The sequence below is a fragment of the Pseudoliparis swirei genome, chromosome 5 (assembly GCF_029220125.1).
Source record: "Pseudoliparis swirei isolate HS2019 ecotype Mariana Trench chromosome 5, NWPU_hadal_v1, whole genome shotgun sequence".
Taxonomy (NCBI): Eukaryota; Metazoa; Chordata; class Actinopteri; order Perciformes; family Liparidae; genus Pseudoliparis; species Pseudoliparis swirei.
This window is the reverse complement of record NC_079392.1, coordinates 24917363-24937630: the sequence shown is the minus strand read 5'-3', so window position 1 is coordinate 24937630 and position 20268 is coordinate 24917363. Positions and strand designations below refer to the sequence as shown.

At 43.7% G+C, this 20268-nt stretch overlaps 1 protein-coding gene and 1 long non-coding RNA gene across 3 annotated transcripts; both read right to left on the bottom strand.

The window, feature by feature from the left end:
- Positions 1 to 371: 371 nt before the first annotated feature.
- LOC130194470 (cytochrome P450 2J6-like) lies at positions 372 to 19536 on the bottom strand. Its single transcript, XM_056415541.1, has 9 exons — positions 19345 to 19536; positions 19031 to 19196; positions 3146 to 3298; positions 2906 to 3066; positions 2589 to 2765; positions 2346 to 2484; positions 1046 to 1233; positions 792 to 933; positions 372 to 695 (listed from the first exon to the last, which is right to left on the bottom strand). Exons 1-9 carry the CDS (start codon positions 19534 to 19536, stop codon positions 520 to 522), a joined length of 1494 nt encoding a protein of 497 aa, XP_056271516.1. The 3' UTR covers positions 372 to 519.
- On the bottom strand, positions 9361 to 12024 carry LOC130194521 (uncharacterized). Of its 2 annotated transcripts, none has more exons than XR_008831849.1 (4): positions 11820 to 12024; positions 10437 to 10612; positions 10244 to 10282; positions 9361 to 9537 (listed from the first exon to the last, which is right to left on the bottom strand). It is a non-coding gene; the product is annotated as an uncharacterized LOC130194521 (long non-coding RNA). The 2 variants fall into 2 exon arrangements; XR_008831850.1 differs by lacking the exon at positions 11820 to 12024 and adding an exon at positions 10753 to 11773.
- Positions 19537 to 20268: the final 732 nt, after the last annotated feature.

Here is a 20268-nt window from a genome sequence, read left to right as displayed (position 1 = left end):
CTGACCATAACATGGACCCAACAGCCAATCATCATATGGTGACTTTGAATCTCAAGTTCCTTCATAATGACTGGAGCGGCAGCCTTATCATTGGAACCCCAGGAACTTTATTTATGGTCTTGGTTGAAGAATGTCCTCCCTGGCTGGGTTGATCTCTTTTTGAAGAACACTACCAAGATCCAGAATATCTCCCAGTCTGCTTGCCACCAGGCTCCACTCCGGTATATTAGCCTTGGATTTCTGAGCAATTTCTTAACCTCCAGTTGGTTAACCGTTGGTCTGCTAGCCTCTAGCGGAACATAGCTCATGTGTATGGTATATCTATTAATGTTGTCATTAATAACAAAGACAAAGGCACACATTTTATCCACAGTGTCATTTATTTAAGAATATGTACAGTTGGAAAGAATAAAGGGTCAGTATATGAGGCAATGACACAAAAGTGAAAGCTTGAGATTAACAACGGCGCTCTATCTTAATAGTTAAGATGAAAAACGATTCAGTGAGATGTAACATATTTCAGCGAGACTTGGCGTAAACCTTGAAGGGGTGTGGTACACGTATAAATCCAGTAATTCCTTCTGTACTCAACTCTACTCCATCAGGAACAGAAAAAGAGAACTTCTGTAGTAAACCAACAAAAAACAGGAACAGCTCCATCCTGGCCAGGCCTTCACCGAGACACGCACGTTTCCCTGAAGAGTCCATAAACACATGAAGATGTAAGAGCTCAGGATGAAACTTATGATCTGGTTCCGGTTATACTTAAGTTAGAGGTGAATGTAGTTTACCTGCAGAGAAAGCCAGGAAAGCGTCTCTCTTCACAAACTTTCCCTCAGCATCTAGGAAGTGTCCGGGGTTGAAGGTGTCTGGAGTCTCCCATTCAGTCTTGTCAAACAGCACAGAGGTTAGGCTGGGCATCAAGGACGTACCCTAGAGAATCACATCCACAGGTTAGAACCAAGCCATTCTTCAACCACAATACAATTTTCCTTCCTCAAAATTCCTGTCCAGATTTAACATTTTGACTGTGTGCTAAATTCACCTTGGGTATAAAGTAGCCACCCAGTGTTGTGTCCCTGGCAGCCATTCTGGGTCCATTGAGAGGAACAATGTTTCCCATCCTCTGGATCTCGTGGATGACAGCATTAGTGTAAGGCATGTTGAGTCTGTCTTCCATAGTTGGCAGTCGCGTCTGTCCGATTACTTCGTCTATTTCTGCCTGGACTTTGTCTAGAAAAACATGAAAATCTAAGGAGTTGCCATAATAGGAACAGGATGACCTAACTTCTTTAGACTGTGATATATGTACATAAGAATATATGGAGTCACAGGTCATCCATCCATTCTCTTCCGCTTAATCTGGGTCGGGTTGCGGGGGCAGCAGACCCAGCAGGCTGAACCAGACTTCCCTCTAATCCGTAACATTTTCCAGCTCATTCTGGGGGATCCAGAGGCATTTCAAGGCCAGCTGGGATATATAATCCCTCCAGAATGTCCTGGGTCTTCCCCGGGGTCTCCCAGTTGGATGTGCCTGGAAAACCTCTAAAGGGAGGCATCCGAATTAGATTCCCGAACCACCTCAGCTGACTCCTTTCGACACAAAGGAGTAGTGGCTCGACTCCAAGCGCCCTCCTGATGTCCAAACTCCTTACCCTATCTCTAAGGCTGAGCCTGGCCACCCTACGGAGGAAACTCATTTTGGCCGCTTGTATCTGCAACCTCGTTCTTTCGGTCACGACCCAGAGTTCGTGACCATAGGTGACGGTTGGAACATAGACCGACCAGTCAATTAAGAGCTTTGACATTCAGAACCTTACTCCCCGCAACCCGTAGGCGCAGGAAAGCGACTATCTCGTTCTGCGGGGAAAACTCCCAACACAGCAGCGCTCAGCCGGGGGCTCGTGAGTATCCCCACTCCCGCCCGGCACCTCCCACCCTGGGCAACTCCAGAAAAGGACAAAGTCCAACTCTTCCCCAGGAGCTTGTTTCCAGAGCCAGTGCTGTGTGTGGAGGTGAGCCCAACTATCTCTAGCTGGTACAGCTGCACCTCCCGCATCAGCTCCGGCTCCTTCCCCGCTAGCGAGGTGACGTTCCACGTCCCTAGAGCTAGTCTATGCTGCCGCGATCGGCTGAAATTATGATCTGATGTGTAAATCTGTAAAGAAATGTTGTCTACATCTCATATTTAAACTAGAATATAAAGACAGTACAATTTATTAGAACTTGGGCCAAGCCATATTCTAGTTTGTTTTTAAAGATTTGTGGTGTTGGGCTGCAGTTTCGCCCCAGATGGAGACTCCTATAGTCTTGTTTTTCATTGTAGAGTCAAGCATTTCACCTACCCTGAATATCTGTTTTTTGAATGAGGAAAACCAAAGCCCAGAGCAAGGTGGTGGAGGTTGTCTCAGATCCAGCCATGAACAGATCCGCAGAGCATAGAGCCAGATTGGTCTCAGTGAAGCCCAGAACAGAGTCATTATGCTATTCAGGAACACAGAGAAGATCCAGTAGTGAGTAGTTGGTAAAAGGAAAGGAGAGGTTACACAGTTCTGAACACTGCAGTTCTTACATTCTTACTATCTTACATTCTTCATTTCAATGATGAAGGCGTCAATGTAGTCCCGGGGATCGCTGTGGTCCAGGTCCTTCTTGTGGCTCTCCACCTCCTGACCGATGAATTCCAAGACGGCGGCTTGATGGCTGAACATTTTGTTGTGAGGACCTGGCAGGTGCTTCATCACTCCAGGGAATGCTTGATACAGCTACTCAGATGGAAAAGTTGATCACCTTTCATCATCACCATCTACCTTTTGTGATTGTGACCAAAGACTTGGGCCTGAGAGGGTTGACCAACGATCCCAGATCTCGATCTGTCAATGATTGAACTAAAGGACTGACTTACCGTACCCCATATCGAGCCCTCCAGCAGGATAGCTTCAGACAAATACTTCAGCATGGTCTGGAAGTTGTGGTCGCTGTAGTCAAACCGTTTCCCCATCACCAGCTGGCAAATGATGTTGGACACAGCGTTGTTGAAGAGCCCTACTGGGTTGAAAGGTTGACCTGGAGGAGAGGAACCTGTGGTTCAGATAATGCTGTACTACTGAAGAGCTGCTGATAATGACCTCATTCTTCACACCACCTTTCTCCTTCTCTATCTCCTCCTGCAGGTGTCGGAACTCCTCACAAATACTCCGCTCCATGGTTCTTTTGCCCAGGCCAAAGTTGCGTAAAGTAGACAAGACAAAGCGTCGCTGTCTCTTCCAACTTTCACCGTTGCTCGAGAACAGACCGTCTAGACACAAGCATGCAGAGGACAAGGGGTTAATGGCTCAGGGGATTATCTGCACATAATCAACAAATTCTTATTCAAATTCTTCACATAGCAATGCTTTGTCACCCCTCTTAGTCACTTTCTATCACCAGCTGTAGACCAGCGTTTCAAACTACAGAAAACACTTGTTTAGGTTCAGGCAACAAAACCACCATGTCTGGGCTAAAAATAACTATCGTTACTAAGTCAAATGTAAATAATGTAACACGGCAAACTTGTTCCAAACATAATCACTTTAAACTCAACACTAGTGTTCTGGTTTAACCCTTGTGTTACCTTAGGGTCATTTTGACCCGAATCAATATTACACTCTCCCCCCGCCTTTGGGTAATTTTGACCCGATTCAATGTTTCACCCTCCTGTTACCTTTATATTTACTAACATATTTTACCCTTTGGGTTCAATTTGACGCCAGCAATTAAAACCTCCAGAAAATTATTAGAATTAATATTGTTTTTGTTAAGTTGTAATAGTTTATTTTGATAACATCTGCAGAGGTCTTATGTTTTAAATTAATACATATAGAAAGATATTATAATAGACAATATTAAGGAGAATATTGATATTGTTATTAATGTATTATGAAGCATAGGGGTAATGTTTACTCTATGCAAATGTAAATGGCAAGAATTAATGTATGTTGCATGAGAGTGACTGTATGTTAGTATTATAGATTGACGAAGCCGGTTGAAATCCGTGACGTGACTTACAATAACAAGAGACTTTTATTGTGAAGGTGACTGTAATTGACGGGATTCTTATTGTGAAAGCGACGGGACCGGAAGTGATGTTTCGACCGGTGAGAGAAAACTCCGCGTCTCAGAGAGACCGGCCTCTTTCTCAGGTAAGCTCGACGGGGGAGGCTGTGCTGCCGAGCTCCCGAGCCGGGAGGCGGCGCCGCGCCGGACACGAGGAGAGAGCGTTGAATGTTTGATTCACTTTTCTTGCCATTAAATGTTGATAACTTAATCCATGCGTGTCCGGAAGCCTGTTTCTCCACCATCTGCGTAGTGCCCCAGTTTTGAGAATACTTTACAATTTGGAAACCACGGAAGGCGAAACTGAGATGGCCTGCCTGAGTTACGGGACTAAGGACGCGTTCATGCGGTGAGTAGCCCGCGCTAAGGTATCGAACTATTTATGCCGTCAGAACACGACGGAGGGCACAAGCCCGCGGAGAGTTTAACAAGCAATCGACGCTGTGTGTTTTTGTGTTTTATGTGTGTTTTGTTCCAGTTGCGTTAGCATGTTCTGCATGTTTTGCGATACAGCTACTGGTGCAGGTCTCCCATGGTTGGCCGCGTGGTTGGTCGCACGTTGTTAGCGTCGCTGAGATGTAGGTGTGTGCGCGATTGTGTGTGTTTGTGTTATTTTGTAGATATTTTTCAATGTTTAGTCTCTTTTAATGTTTTTCTACGCTTTATCTTGTGTGTGTGTGAGGCCTTGTTGGTGAGGCTGGGTGCCACGTGCACGTGTGAGTGGCCTGTGTGTGCGCTTTACACCAGGTGTGTCGCTGCTGCGACAGCGTTTGTGTGTGTGCTTCACGTTTATTTAGTGCATATTTTTTGTCATATTGTGCGATCCTCGTTCGTTTGTTTTGTGAGTAACACGGTTTTGTAGACGAGACTTGCGGCTAGTTGATGTGCAAGAGAGGTTAGTACTACAAGCAGGACCAATATAGTGGCTGTCAAGTTGCAGTGTAGATGTTCGGGTCTTATGCTGACAATTCTGATAAGTGTGCAGTTGCTGGGCAGTTCGTGGACAAGGATCATTACCCCCATTGTGGCCAGTAGGAGTGACTGTAGCATTAGCTTGGTAGTTTGACGCACATAGGGAAATCGGACGAAGACGACGCGGGGTCTCACTAAGACCACGCTAGATATCTAATATAATATCCTAAGTTAGTGCGTGAACGTTGCTATTTACGAGATTAAAATTACATAACGTAAGCTAGGCGGACGTCGACGAACGTCGCAGTTACAAGATCATTAGACCGCATAAATCGGTTGAGTTGCCCACTAAGGGGACCCTCTGATCCACTTGGAAGCGAGAAGTACAGCGTGTTTTTGTTTTTTGTTTGTCCTGTGTTAAATCCACCATTTTGAGTTGGCTGAGAAGGAGGGACATTTGGGGGTTGTATACATTTACATAAGTTAGGACGCCATTACACATTCGAGGTGGCGCCTACTCGTGAACGAGGCATGCTAGGGCTTAACCTAACCATATTGAATTGAGAGTTTCTTGGTTTTTGATTAATATTGCCATTTTTGGATTACAGTGGATTGTTTGATTTTCCCATTATTGCTTGTTTGTGGAGTGGCTCGTGTTTTTATCAGTTGCCTTTGACAGATTGTCGATTTTTGAGTTTCAATTATTGACATTTGCCTTGTGTTATTGATTTGTCATTTGCTTTTCCGCAGATTGGCGTCTTCGGATTTCTGCGGTCGGCTTATTCATAATTGACAGTATTGGTTAAATTAACAGCTTCTCCCATTTCACAGAAGAAATAACATTTGTTTCATTGGTTAGAATAACACCTTTTTAAATGAACATTTTCATGCTGTTCAATTTCACTGTATAACTGTATTGCTTACCTAATTTGCATGTTTCCCCCCAACTGCACCGCACCCACAATTAGACACATAGTGTAGAATAAAATAGGATTTTTCTGTGCTCTACATTTACATTTCCTTACATATATTAAGCCTATCAGTACCTGATCCCTTTAACAATGTCAGAATCGACGTCAATCAAGACCCCTGTCACTTGGATAGAGAAAGTTTCTCTACACTGCCATGAATGGTAGAGGAAGCCGACAGACTGCACCACGACAAGAAGCTGAGGAAGCAGCAGGAATGGCATGCAGAGGGCTTACTTGATGTAACAACCCTGGAGGGGCCCCACATAAGAACAGAAACTTAGCAGCAGAAGACCAGAAGCAAGACAAGAAGTGGTTCCGATCCCGACCAGCAGAGAGCGCCAAAGCCAAGAACGCTCACAAAGAAGAAGCTCCCCCGACTGGAACCCTGCATAAAGAGGCAGCCCCGGAACCAAGGGCCCAGTGGTTGAACTCAAAGGAGGCAGAATTGAGTCAGACCCACGTAGCATGGTCGCACAGCTGCAGAAGGACTTAGCTGAGTCCAGGACAAGGGAGCGACAGCAAGAAGAAGAGGAGAGACAGAAAGTTAAAGTACGTGACAAACAGATGGAAGAGGAGAGACGACGAGAGGAGAGAAGACGAGAGGAGAGGCAGAAAGCTGAAGAAAGTCGGAAAAGAAAGGAAGAGGAGAGAAAGAAAGTGCCCCATCATCCCCTGCTCAGCCCAGAGCCCAGCCACAGATGCCACTGGAAGCCAGATGCAACCGAGAAAACTCCCCTTCCCCCAGTAGTACATCGACCCCCACCCCTAGTACAGACCCCCAGGCCCATCAAGATGCTCTCACACCTATGACCACCCCGCCAGCCATCAGTCCTGCCCCCCAGCGCCTGCAGTCAACAATGGAGCTGCATTCATCAGTCTGCACCACAACAACAGAAGCAAGACTCATCCCAAGAATTGGACTTCAATGGCACATTGAACGTGCCTACAAGCTGGACCAGAGAACTAGGTCCCCACGGAGAGCCAAGCAGACTCCGCCAACAGATGACTTCCAGCATCAACTAAGGAGATACCAGCCCCCATACAAGAGCGCTACCACAGACAGAGCGCCCCCAAGACAAGGAACAACAGCATATCCAAGCTCACAACACCGAGCACCGGGTCACCCAGTACAAGCCGTACAGCCCAAGGAATATACTTCATCACGGACCAGCTGCCCCCATAGAGGGAGGAGGAGTCCCCTGGAAAGGCACTCGATGCTGCCACCGGGATCCCCTTGGCAGTCGGAGACGTGAGGGAAATCCTGGCAAAATGCTCCTCGCTGAGAGAGCTAGAAGACCTGGAGAGAGATGCTGGCTGCTCAACTGCCCATAACAGCCAAGATGTGGACACTGTCAATATACACCTGTTCGCTGCCATCAGAACACGGTGGCTTTTACCCCTGACATGGCCAACCTGTTTGGCATCAAGTTAAGACCAGATGAAGATCCCTATCACTGCACCTACAACTACACCACTGCTGTCGACGACGCCTACCAACAAGCCTGGGACGAAGAAAAGGAGGTGACATTGAAGGCATCAGACCAGGAGCCATTAAAAGAAGGCGTTGCCGCTGAATGCCTGCAGTCTCCCGACCAACGAGACTGGTACGCACTGCAATCTGACTCTGCCCCTCACATCACACTGCTGAGAGGAGCAGGCCACGAAGCAAGAACTCTTGGCCCCATGATGAAAGCAGTCTCAAGAGTAAGGTGGATTCCTACCACATCCCCCTGTCTGTCACACACCCCCGATGGTGACTAGTGGAAAATACAACAACATTCGTATTCTAAAGGACTGCTCCAACAACTTGACCTTGACAGAAATCATGGGAGAGAACATTCCAACCATCCTGCCACTGATGAAATGCTAGAAGACGTGCCGCCCCAAATATGGTCAGCAGGAGACTACGATGTTGGTCACACCGCTCAACACAACGTGGAAATGATTATCAATATCCCCTGAAGCAAGAACAGAAGGATGGCATACGAGAGACCATCCAAGGCTTGTATGAAGCAGGAGTGCTGATTGACACAAAGTCCAAATGGAATACTCCAATATTGCCAGTTCCCAAATCCGGCAACAAAGGCTGGAGGATGGTACATGACCTGAGAGCCATCAACAGTGCCACAACGCCACAGAACATTCAGGTGCCGAACACCTACACAGCAGTGTCCTGCTTGTCACCAAAACAACAATACTTCACTGTCATTGACTTGGCAAATGCTTTCTTTTGTCTGCCCCTTGACAAAGCAAGTAGGACTATGTTTGCCTTTACATTTGAAAGCAGACAATACACCGATTCCAGAATGCCGCAAGGCTACAGAGACAGCCCGGGATTATTTAATGCAGCCCTGAAGCAAGACCTCACCATTCCAGAACACACAGTTCTCGTACAGTATGTAGATGACATACTGCTTGCCGCACCAACTGCTGCAGTCTGCCTCAGAGTGATCAAAGACAACGCTGCTCTCCAGAGCAGGTTATAAAGTCAAGCGCTCTAAAACACAGATTGCAAGAAAAACAGTGACATTCCTGCACTGTAAGAAAAAAAACCGTAAAAAGAAGGTCAAATGAGTGGCAGCTACGGCTGCCAAACAAAAACCGTAAATTTAAGGTAAAATACCTTACTTCAAATAAAGGACGAAAACCATAAATTTACAGTAATTTTCATTAAAGATTTTGCGGTGAAATTACTGTTTTTTTACAGATTTTTCCTGTAATATTACAATCAAACACCTTAATTAAAGTGATATTTCTATAGGTTCTGCAGTGAAATACTGTTATTTTACAGATTTTTCCTATATTATTACAGTCAAATACCTTCAATAAAGTGATATTTCTAAAGGTTTTGCAGTGAAATACTGTAATTTTACAGAATTTGCCTATATTATTAGTCAAATACCTTCAATAAAGTGATATTTCTAAAGCTTCTGCAGTGAAATACTGTAATTTTAGATTTTTGCCTATATTATTAGTCAAATACCTTCAATAAAGTGATATTTCTAAAGGTTTTGCAGTGAAATACTGTAATTCTACAGATTTTTCCTATATTATTACAGTCAAATACCTTCAATAAAGTGATATTTCTAAAGCTTCTGCAGTGAAATACTGTAATTTTACAGATTTTTCCTATATTATTACAATTAAACACCTTCGATAAAGTGATATTTCTAAAGGTTTTGCAGTGAAATTCTGTGATTTTACAGATTTCTCCTGTATTATTACAATCAAACACCTTCAATAAAGTGTTCAATTATTATGAAATATAAGCTTTTGAGATTACTGTGAAAAATCTAAATACATTTAAACATCTACAAAACTTCCAATGTTTCAATTTAACTAGGGGTTAGAAACTTAATTACAAAGAAAGTACACACCAATATTGATTTTAAAACATTTTATTTAATGTACATTTTCAAAATCAACCAATTATTCACCATCAGTTGATAAGTCAAAGCAAAACATACCGCAAAAGGTCCATAAATATTTACCAGAAGTGACAGTGCAGATAAAGAACAATCTTCCTAATTTCCAGTAATCAGCCAGATCCTCGGTGCATCTGGGGAAAAAAGAGAAGGACAAACAAATTCACTGGAAAGTCCTTAGAAAGTTAGCTTTGTTTTCTTACCATTCCTTTAAACAAGCTTAAACAAACTATTTTGAAATTGTCTGTACCAACAGTTGCCGTTATGAAACATCCTGTCAATCTGAACACAGTCAGCTTTTAGAATGATAGTAATTAAATGTTTACCTATTTAAAGATGCACCTAGTGCATGTCTTAGCACTTCCATCAGAAACACATTTCAATAACTTCATGAGTCACAAACCATAGCAACAGCAAGCCTGTCCAAGCCGTGTTCATCACGATTTAGTGCCCTCTTGAAACACCTTTTCTTAATTTGCAGCGCTTTTCTGTACCGTGTTGTGTCGACTGAATTTGCAGCGCTTTTTCTAAATGCTGCACATGTGCTGTCAATTTGATGAAGTTGTTTTCTTAATTTGCTTGTGTTTTGTCTATTAGCATGTTTTATTAAGTTGCAGTGCCCTGACCTCTCAGGGCCACCGTACAACTCAAAAGAAGGAAGGCCGAAGGAAAAGCTCCCCAGTTTTTTATGGCCAGTGGGGGAAATGTCTTAAAAAAGTGCTTTGCTAAGATCATTAAAGTACTTAAGAAATAATATCTAATATTAATCACGATGTAAGGTTTAGCAATAGTGGTTCAAATGGACTAATATCTTTTATATATGCTGCAGTGGATACTTACGAGTGATGGACTTTGGGTGTTTTCCCGTCAATGCTTGATCTGAAAAATGTAAGCAAGTTTTGCACAATTAGTTATTATCAGTGTTGAAAAGGGTAATGTGAAAATGAATCAGAAAAAAAACTGCCACCACATATTTTAGTTTGAGTTGTGCTGGCACCCATCATTTGCTAGACTGAACTACATCACCGCTTACCTCAATTTAGCCTCGACAAGACTGGTGTCCGAATCATTGGGTCCAGACTGAAGACAGGTGGGGACAGAATCTCATGCCGACATGATGTTCAGGAAACTGGAACTTAAGGCGTAGTCATCATTACTGCTTGAAGACTCACAGGTCAACCGGTTGTCTGTGGGCTGACATGATTCTCTCTACAGCCAGAAAAAAGACAAAATAGAAAAGATTAACAATAATAATATAACTTTAAATAGCATTTACAACATAAAAGTGGTTCTAACAATAACAATGTATTCTGTTGTTAAATTAAGACACTGAACTTAAAACAACTTACTTCCGTTTATCCTTGACAACTTGTATCCGATCATGGGTAACTAAATGTTCTACTTCTTAATGACATAAATGTAAACATTGACTCAAAGGACACTCTTTGGTGACGTCCTCATCTGATAATGTGGACAGTAAATGAAGATTTGATCATGAAACCATCCCCTCACTGGACAGCTCACGGAGCTTCTGAGGAGCTGTGAGCTGTCATGTCCGCCACAGCGCAGTTATACGCGTCATGTCAACAACAGTCACGTGAACAGAGTCCCGACCACATCAACAGCATCAAGTTAAGAGTGTCACGTGAACAGAGTCCCGACCACGTCAACAGCATCACGTAAAGAGCGTCACGTGAACAGAGTCCCGACAGCATATGACACAGCGCAGTTATAAGCGTCATGTTAACAACAGTCACGTGAACAGAGTCCCGACCACGGCAACAGCATCACGTTAAGAGCGTCACGTGAACAGCAGTCCCGACAGCATATGACACAGCGCAGTTTATAGCGGTCACGTGAACAGAGTCCCGACGTCACGTGAACAGACACGTACAATAACGTGTCTGGTCACGTGACTGTCCGGACTGACCGCTCCGGTATTTGTGAGCTTGTCTACACATGTCTGCTTGGAACCAGTTTCAAAGCACTTCAATAAAATCGTGGTTATTAGATGAAGTGTGTAGCACGTGACCCCTCAGGTGTCTTAACCCACCTGCCACTAATGAACCTATAACACGAGCGTTAGCTAAACATTACCTGGGCTAACATGTGTAAAGTAAGCTAATGTTGGCTCTTTCAACACAGAAACCGACAACCTACGTTACATCGACGATGTTAAAGAAACGTGAACACACTTCACACTTAACAGATAGCCAAGTTAACTTACTCTTGATGTCCAAGGCGACACAGAACTGAAGAAAACTATGCCTCGAATTCAAAAGTAGCTACCCGCTAGCTCACATGAGGCTAGCTCAACCCCTCACCAGAGAGCCGAGTAGAAACCTCAAAGTGTCACTAACGTTGCCCGTTCAATACAACGTTACTCTCTGAAATTAAATTAAGTTGGCATTCTTACCTCAAGAAGAGCTGTCATGTCAGGAGGCTGTCGTTCCCTCTGTGGCGTTTCCTGAGTCACTGAAGCAGGAGAGCAGCGCGCCGCTCAAACTGCGGAGAAGTGGCGCGAAACCGGGTTCAACAGTTCAATCTGCTTTTTGTGTTGATTGCTGTGATCAGACTGATCACTGACACCTGGCCTCTCCTTTGAACTCTCTCTCTCTCTCTCTCTCTGTTGGACGGTTGTCTGTCTGTCTCTGTCTGTGCTATTTGCTTCTCTAGTAACTAGATTCTTAGAAGAATACAATACAATACAATAAAATAGCAGGACAGGACATATTACATTTAAGAAGTTAAATAATAAAGGAAATTTAAAAAGTAATAAAAATGAAAGTAAATACAGTGTATCTAAGTGTATATAAAGTGAAAGCGGTGCAATGTTCATTGATGTTGTTCAATTTGAGGAGGATCTGGCCAGAGGTGATTCATTGTAAAGTCTAATAGTTGCCAGGAATGTTCTCCTGTAACTGGAAGGTTCTCCTGTATCTGGAAGGTTCTCCTGTTTCTAGAAGGTTCTCCTGAATCTGGAATGTTCTCCTGTAACTGGAAAGTTCTCCTGTATCAGGAATGTTCTCATGTCTCAGGAATGTCCTCCTGTATTAGGAAGGTTCTCCTGTATCATGAATGTTCTCCTCTATCAGGAATGTTCTCCGGTCTGTCCTTGTGAAGCAGAGCTAAAGCAGTCTGTTGGAGAACGTGCTCCGCTGTCCCTGCAGTAGGTGGTGGAGAGGGTGGTCCGGTTCTCCAATATGGACAAACATTTCTTCATGTCCTCCTCTCCACCTGTTCCGGGTAGTCCTCTTTGCAGCCAATGATGGAGCCGGCCTTCCACACCAGTTTAGTGAGTCAGTTGGTTTTCTCCAGTTACAATGCTGCTCCCCCAGCAGACTACGGAGAAGTTCAGAGCACTGGTCCAACAGCCTGGTAGAACATCATAATTGAGATTTGTCATATTACAAACATTTGAGGACTTGTGAACCTTTGAAGGAGTGCATTTTTTGTTCTTCTCGGTTTTTAAACCGCTGCCAAGCAGGGATGCTAAGTGCTAGATATTGCCAGCCTACATGGTTGGGTCCCATTTGGGAGTGGCTACAACCTGGTAAAGAAAGCTAAGCTATGACATGTTTCGAAAAAAAGAAGCTAAAATCAGCCCAAACTCTTAACAGGATCTCAGATTTGCAAAGCCACACACCCTCTTCAAGTCCTGGATTTCAGACAGACAATTAACTCTTGTGGGTGTTTTGGGGGAAATGTCACCCCATCACCTCATTGTAGGCCCTGTCCTGAGTGTCTGTGTTCAATCTTGGATATCCAGGACTAATATTTAGGAGATTATGACCATTTTTGCACTTGTCAAAAAATATGCGAATATAAGAGAATTCGGCCCAATTTGACCCGTTGGACCTTTTTTTGAGGCCCTTAACTCAGAGCTATCGGTCCAAAACTCTAGGGTATTCATATTAAGATGTTCCTCTTTGAATCTGAAGAGGATCCACATATCTAAGTTGGTTGAAAGTAGGACAAATTAACTAAAAGTTTGGTTTTAAGGATTTTCCTCTTGTAAAGATTCTAGAGGCGATTTCACCCCATGATGTCAATGTATTATATTTAGGTAAATATAATATGTAAGATTAATTTTAAAAGACAATTAGGAGGTTAAGGGTCAGTTGGCAGAGTAGTGTGTTTGTGTGTGTGTGTGTGTGTGTGTGTGTATGTGTGTATGTGTGTGTGTGTGTGTGTGTGTGTGTATGCATGTGTGTGTTTAAAAAGATGTTAGTGTGTCAGAATTTCTTTTAATTTATTTATTATCAGTTCTGATTACAAATATTGGACTCTGGACAAATAACAGCAAATACTCATGGTCGCCCTATGCTCCTCTAAAGAACAAGTATCAAAACTTATCATTATTTCTTCTACTTTGTACTCTTGAAAAAACTGCAATATGTAGATGTTTAATGAAATGAAAGAAGTTAGCTAAATTTAGATTTAGAATTACAGAGTTTGAATGTAAAAGTACATGTTAATATAAATATAATATGATCTACCTTAAAATTACAAAGAAAATCGTTAAATTGTTAGTATGGAAATAAACCTTCATATAAGGAGCTACACATTTAATTACAGGTAATAATTGTTATTTTACATGAATTTGTATGTCATTTAAGAAAACGGTAAAAAGACTGTATTAATAATACAGTCATTTTTCTTTAAAAAAATGGGAAAAAAATGTTATTTTGAATTATTAGCATAATACTTAAATTAACAGTTGGGTTGTTAATTTACGGATAATGTCTGTAATTTCACAGAGTTTTGTATGTAATTTAAAAAAAAGGTAAAACTACTGTAAATATTTAGAGTTATTTACCGTAAAATTAGGATCTTTTCTTACAGTGTGGGAAGACTCATCTCAGGAGACTCCAGCGCATTGTCTGCAGGACAGAGGTCTGCCATCTTGAGTGCAGCAAAACCAAAGACTGTACAAGACATGCTGTCATTCCTTGGCCTAACTGGATACAGCCGCCATCACATTCCTGACTTCACGCCTCTCACACAGCCACTCCGAGACATGTTGGCTGAAGCAGGAAACCGTAACCTGAAAGCCACATTGACATGAACCACTAATGCAGAACACTCATTCACAGCAACGAAGCAGGAGGTCAGCAAAGCCATGAGCACCTTCATGCAAGAGGGAGGACAACACCAGCCTGCCTCCCAACAGAAGCAAGACGCCATAATTCCTTGGCAACAGGGACAAGCGGATCCCAGAGACAGTGAGCCATGTTTCCTCCAGTTTGGATACTGGATGCCGGACTGCCAGCAAGAAGAAGACCGAGAGGCGGACCTGTCATCTGTCACATGTCATCTGTCACCTGACCTGTCATCACAGCCATCGATGGAGCAGCACCTCAGGATTGTGCATTGCCTAATTGCACCATGAAGTACCACCACTCTCCACTTGAACACTGTCAGTGTGGAATATCCAGAGACATCACAAGAACGTTGATCCAAGCAAGAAGTTTGGCCAAACATCAGAAGCCGACCACAACATGCGTCCACCTTGAGTTTTCTGAATCAAATGTTTCAGAAAAAGGAGGGATAGAGGAGATAGCTAATGTACTACAGCTCAAGTGAGACCATAGAGGGGTGAGCAGGTTGCACAAAGCAACTGGGATCCCTGTAATGTGTCACGAGCTCGAGGTCAACACAGAACAAGGCGTTCACACATTTTTGACTTAAAGTGCGTTCTCTATGACAGCAACAAGACAAGATCTCAAAAGTCTTACAACAGCCACACCAACTTTGTCAACGAGCCCAACAACATGGCAGACGGATTACAAGTTAACCTGGAAGAACCACATGACTGCAGAGATTGCACGGTCAGAATGGACTTGGAGAAAGAACCACTGGACAGTCCTGACTGAACACTGTTCACTGATGGACACTGCCACAGAGGAAAAGAGAGCAACAGCAACATCAACAACAGAAGAGACATTCAACCATTGCAGCTGATATCATCCCACAACCAGCATCTTCACAGCTCACAAAATTAGTGGCTTTGACAAAAGCACTGGAATACGCCAAAGGAAAATCAGTCAACATTTACACCGATTCAGCTAATGCATATGGAGCCGTGCATGTCGACGGTCCCCAGTGGTTGAGAAGAGGATTCTTAACTACAGCAAATGCACCAGTAAAGCACAGAAGCCAGTTGGAGCAACTACCAGCTGTCATCCTGCTACCACACAAAGTAGCAGGAATGAAATGCAAGGGACATCAGAACTTGACAACGACGGTGGCAAGAGGCAACGACAGCCATTGACACACCGGAACTCCCGAAACTTGGATTAAAGGACATTAAGCGCATGCAGAAAGAAGCAGGAGTTTATGAGCAGAATCAGTGGGCACACAAAGGAGCCAGCCAGAAAGAGGGTCTCTGGAGATCACATGATGGACACATGGTGGCACCTGCGAAGATGTGTCAAGGACTCATAAGACAGGCACATGGTCCCTCTCATGTGAATCCCAGAAGAACGGAGCAGGAGGTCTCCATCCTCTGGTGGCATCCCTACATGACAGAGATATGGCGTTCGAGGAGTGATCAGGTCTGACTGGCACAGTTTTGCAACCAAACACTTAACACATTCACATTCACACAGGAGCAGACTATCGCCCAGGGAGGGGATAGCAGAGTTCATGGCGTGGTTTTGGAGAATGTTTGAGAAATGAACTAACCACAGTTAAGTTTTTCTTTGAGCAGGTTACCGGAGCCCACCAGGAGCCAGTGGACTAAGTCCAGGCGAATGGGGTGCTCTGAAGTCATTGCAAGGACCTCGGAGCGCCCTCGATGTGAGTGGTCTCACACAAGTGACACCATTTCACATTTTTGTAAATATGTTCATATTTGTATTATACTGAGACATTAGAGCTAGAGTTAGGACTGCAACACAGGAAGATGTGTGCAGATAACATCGACTCTCACTGCTCACTGTCTCCTGTCATTAATGGCACCTCGATGTGCAAATGTTCTGTTTTTCCCCATAAGCTGTTTTAGGGTTCGAGCACGAGAGAGAAGGGTGCTGGACGAATACCTGCCTGCTATCAGATCCTAGTAGGATTTGAATATTTCTATGCCCTAGTCAAGGGCCATAGATAGGATCAATTACATTTATCATAATCAGTAAAGATAAATAAAGTTAGATTGGATTGGATAAGTAATTGAGACTCTGTTGGACGACGGATGGCCATTTAATAGATGATTCCTCCCAAACGGGGTGAGAAGCTGTTCCTCCGACTCAGTTAAAAATTGCGAATTCAAGCCTAGAAAGTATTAGATACTTATTAAATATAGAAAATTATTCGTAGTCAAGTGTCACATTCTGTATAGAGCTGGCCTAGTGGCCGCTGTGTGGTGTTGTGTTGTGTTTTCTCATTTTCTCCAACAGCTACACCTGACGCTCCAGCATCGACCTCCATCGTGTGCTGACTGCCTGCTGTGAGGAGCTGCCATGAGGAGCTGCCCACAGGAGCATCGGACACCATCATCACCTGGCTCAGAGAGACTGAGGAGCAGACGGAGCCATCCTGAGGACCCCTGCGATGCCATTCGGAGAAGAGGAACAGATGACATCATGTGGATATGCGAATCCACCGAAGGACCAACGGCTCAGCCAGTGAAAACCAAAAGGAATAATATCTCCCCAGGGGCTGGGACGCCCGGGAGGTATGAGACAGGTTCCAGAGAGACAAGGCTTTTCCGGCCTTTTGGATGACGGCAGAGAACCACGGCATGCAGGTAGCTGCATGTAAGCCGAGATCCTTGAGAAGTCCTCAGCTGAGATTTAGTGAGTGTGAATTGCTGGTAGACAGTTAACTGCTTGCAGTCTGTGGACGCAGTAGTTCATGCTCCCTCAGCTGAGTGGGACGATCGCAACCATCATTGACAATGGAACTGGAGTTGCAGAGCATGTATGCGGAGGGACTGGATTCACAGGGATGCACAGACACCTGCACAGAGACGCTTAGACAGTGCACACGTTACATCAACCGGAGCCATCAGAACAGCAAGAATTTTCACCTGTGTGATGAATACATTCACACTGACACTTAGTGTTATTTAGTTTCCTTGAGAAGCAGGGATGAAAGGAGGGAGTGATGTTCTTCCACAGGGATGCTGAATGATAATGAGTGATAATTCAAATGTTGTACAATGTTTGTTTACATAGAGCGTCAAAATTAAAGGGCTATTACTTGGTTGTTTATACTATTGGATAAGTATAAAAGGAGGGATTGTTAAGTTGTAATAGTTTATTTTGATAACATCTGCAGAGGTCTTATGTTTTAAATTAATATATATAGAAAGATATTATAATAGACAATATTAAGGAGAATATTGATATTGTTATTAATGTATTATGAAGCATAGGGGTAATGTTTACTCTATGCAAATGTAAATGGCAAGAATTAATGTATGTTGCATGAGAGTGACTGTATGTTAGTATTATAGATTGACGAAGCCGGTTGAAATCCGTGACGTGACTTACAATAACAAGAGACTTTTATTGTGAAGGTGACTGTAATTGACGGGATTCTTATTGTGAAAGCGACGGGACCGGAAGTGATGTTTCGACCGGTGAGAGAAAACTCCGCGTCTCAGAGAGACCGGCCTCTTTCTCAGGTAAGCTCGACGGGGGAGGCTGTGCTGCCGAGCTCCCGAGCCGGGAGCCGGCGCCGGCGCCGGGACACGAGGAGAGAGCGCGTTGAATGTTTGATTCACTTTTCTTGCCATTAAATGTTGATAACTTAATCCATGCGTGTCCGGAAGCCTGTTTCTCCACCATCTGCGTAGTGCCCCAGTTTTGAGAATACTTTACAATTTCCAAGTTTAAGTGTGAGGCACTTTATGTTTGTTTGTTGACTACCGAAAGAACACCGACATTAAACATTGAATGGGGTCAAATTAATCCTAAAGCGGGGGGAGGGTGTAATATTGATTCGGGTCAAAATGACCCTAAGGCAGGGGTGCTCAATACGTCGATCGCGACCTGCCAGTCGATCGCGGCGTAGTATTGGTAGATCGCATGACATAAAAAAAATTTGGCCCGCCCCCCTGTCACTTTCTCTATAGCGTCACATTACAGCAGAAGCACGTCATTTCTGTCTCTACGTGTTGCGTTAACAGTCCTCTGCGCTGTCTCGTGCGCCGCGGAGCTCCCGACACCGGTTTGCGCGCATCGGGACGGAGCAAAGAAAAAGTCACTAGCACCCCGTCAACAACTCTTCTCGGCTCGCGCGCGGCAGGTGAGCACACTTACTAGCCCCCCCCCCGTCGGTCGATCGCCTTGACTTGGTCACATAATAAGTAGCTCGCATGCTGAAAAAGTGTGAGCACCCCTGCCCTAAGGCAACACAAGGGTTAAAATGGTGTTTATTTTACCCTTCCACCTGTAATTTTTTTTTTTTGTAGGTCCTACGATCTCATCACACTTATGGAGCATTTTTCTCTGAGCATCTAATAATGAAACGGGTTGGTTTACAATGTTGTTACTTTAGGGAGCGGTCTGTTTGATGCAGATGCTGAAAGGTAATCTCTCGAGGGGGCGTGACAGCGCATTCTTATTTGACACCCTGGGAATAAGAACGAGAAAGACAAGAGAAAGGTAGAGTTTTGTACACCTTTGTTTCCTTTGTAAAACCTGTTGGCGACTTCATTGTTTGGTCGATCCACGAAGTTGTCGGCTTGGGTCACTATGGCTTCCTTCACCATCTTGTACCCGGACACAAACACCATCTTTTCACCGCCGAGGCGGACGCTGAACACCTTTCCATAGACGTCAGCCAGCTGCGGACAATGAATCGTGAAAAACACGGTGATAAACCAGAACGCACAGCATAATAAATAATTTAAAAACTCAACCTGCCATTGTGGTATTTGAATGTCTCAAGAAAATTCACATTTAAAAAATATGCATGAATGGATCCGACTTTACCTTGGAAAAATAAATGTGTGGATGTTTACTGTCCACACTGAAGAAATTCCCCACAAATGGAAGAGCCAAAGGTCCTGGAGGATAATTTGGAGGATTCCTGTTTTTGAAGAAGTCTGCTATTATGATCAAAATAAATATGAAGAGAAAAAACACCATGAGGTAAAAATTCAGCAGGATATTATACAGCCACATAGAGAGTTGAACCAGCAGCAGGAGGACAGTCTGAGCGTCTCAACAATGTGTTGTTCCTTTTAAAACACCAGTAATGCGACACCTACTCACACCTGCCTACCCCTTTTTTAGTCCGCACACCTAGTGGTTACACATCGTAATGACATTCCAGGACGACTTCTGTAATCATTCATTCAGTCTACACACACAGCTACCTTTTCTTTGTCAAACAACATCTCTGTCATCGAACTAATTATGAAAACTGAGTAATTATCAAATAAAATCCTGTCCAGTAATCTGATGGCAATAACTCATGAGCAAAGCAATCTCTGCTCAGAAATGTCATCATACAGATTTTTAACCCTTGTGTTGCCTTAGGGTCATTTTGACCCGAATCAATATTACACCCTCCCCCCGCCTTAGGATTAATTTGACCCCATTCAATGTTTAATGTCGGTGTTCTTTCGGTAGTCAACAAACAAACATAAAGTGCCTCACACTTAAACTTGGAAAACAATATTAATTCTAATAATTTTCTGGAGGTTTTAATTGCTGGCGTCAAATTGAACCCAAAGGGTAAAATATGTTAGTAAATATAAAGGTAACAGGAGGGTGAAACATTGAATCGGGTCAAAATGACCCAAAGGCGGGGGGAGGGTGTAATATTGATTCGGGTTAATAGGACATTTCAAGGCTATCTCCATGGCAACGACCATCTTGCGGACTGAGAACTTTGTCTGTTGTGGCCTGGGG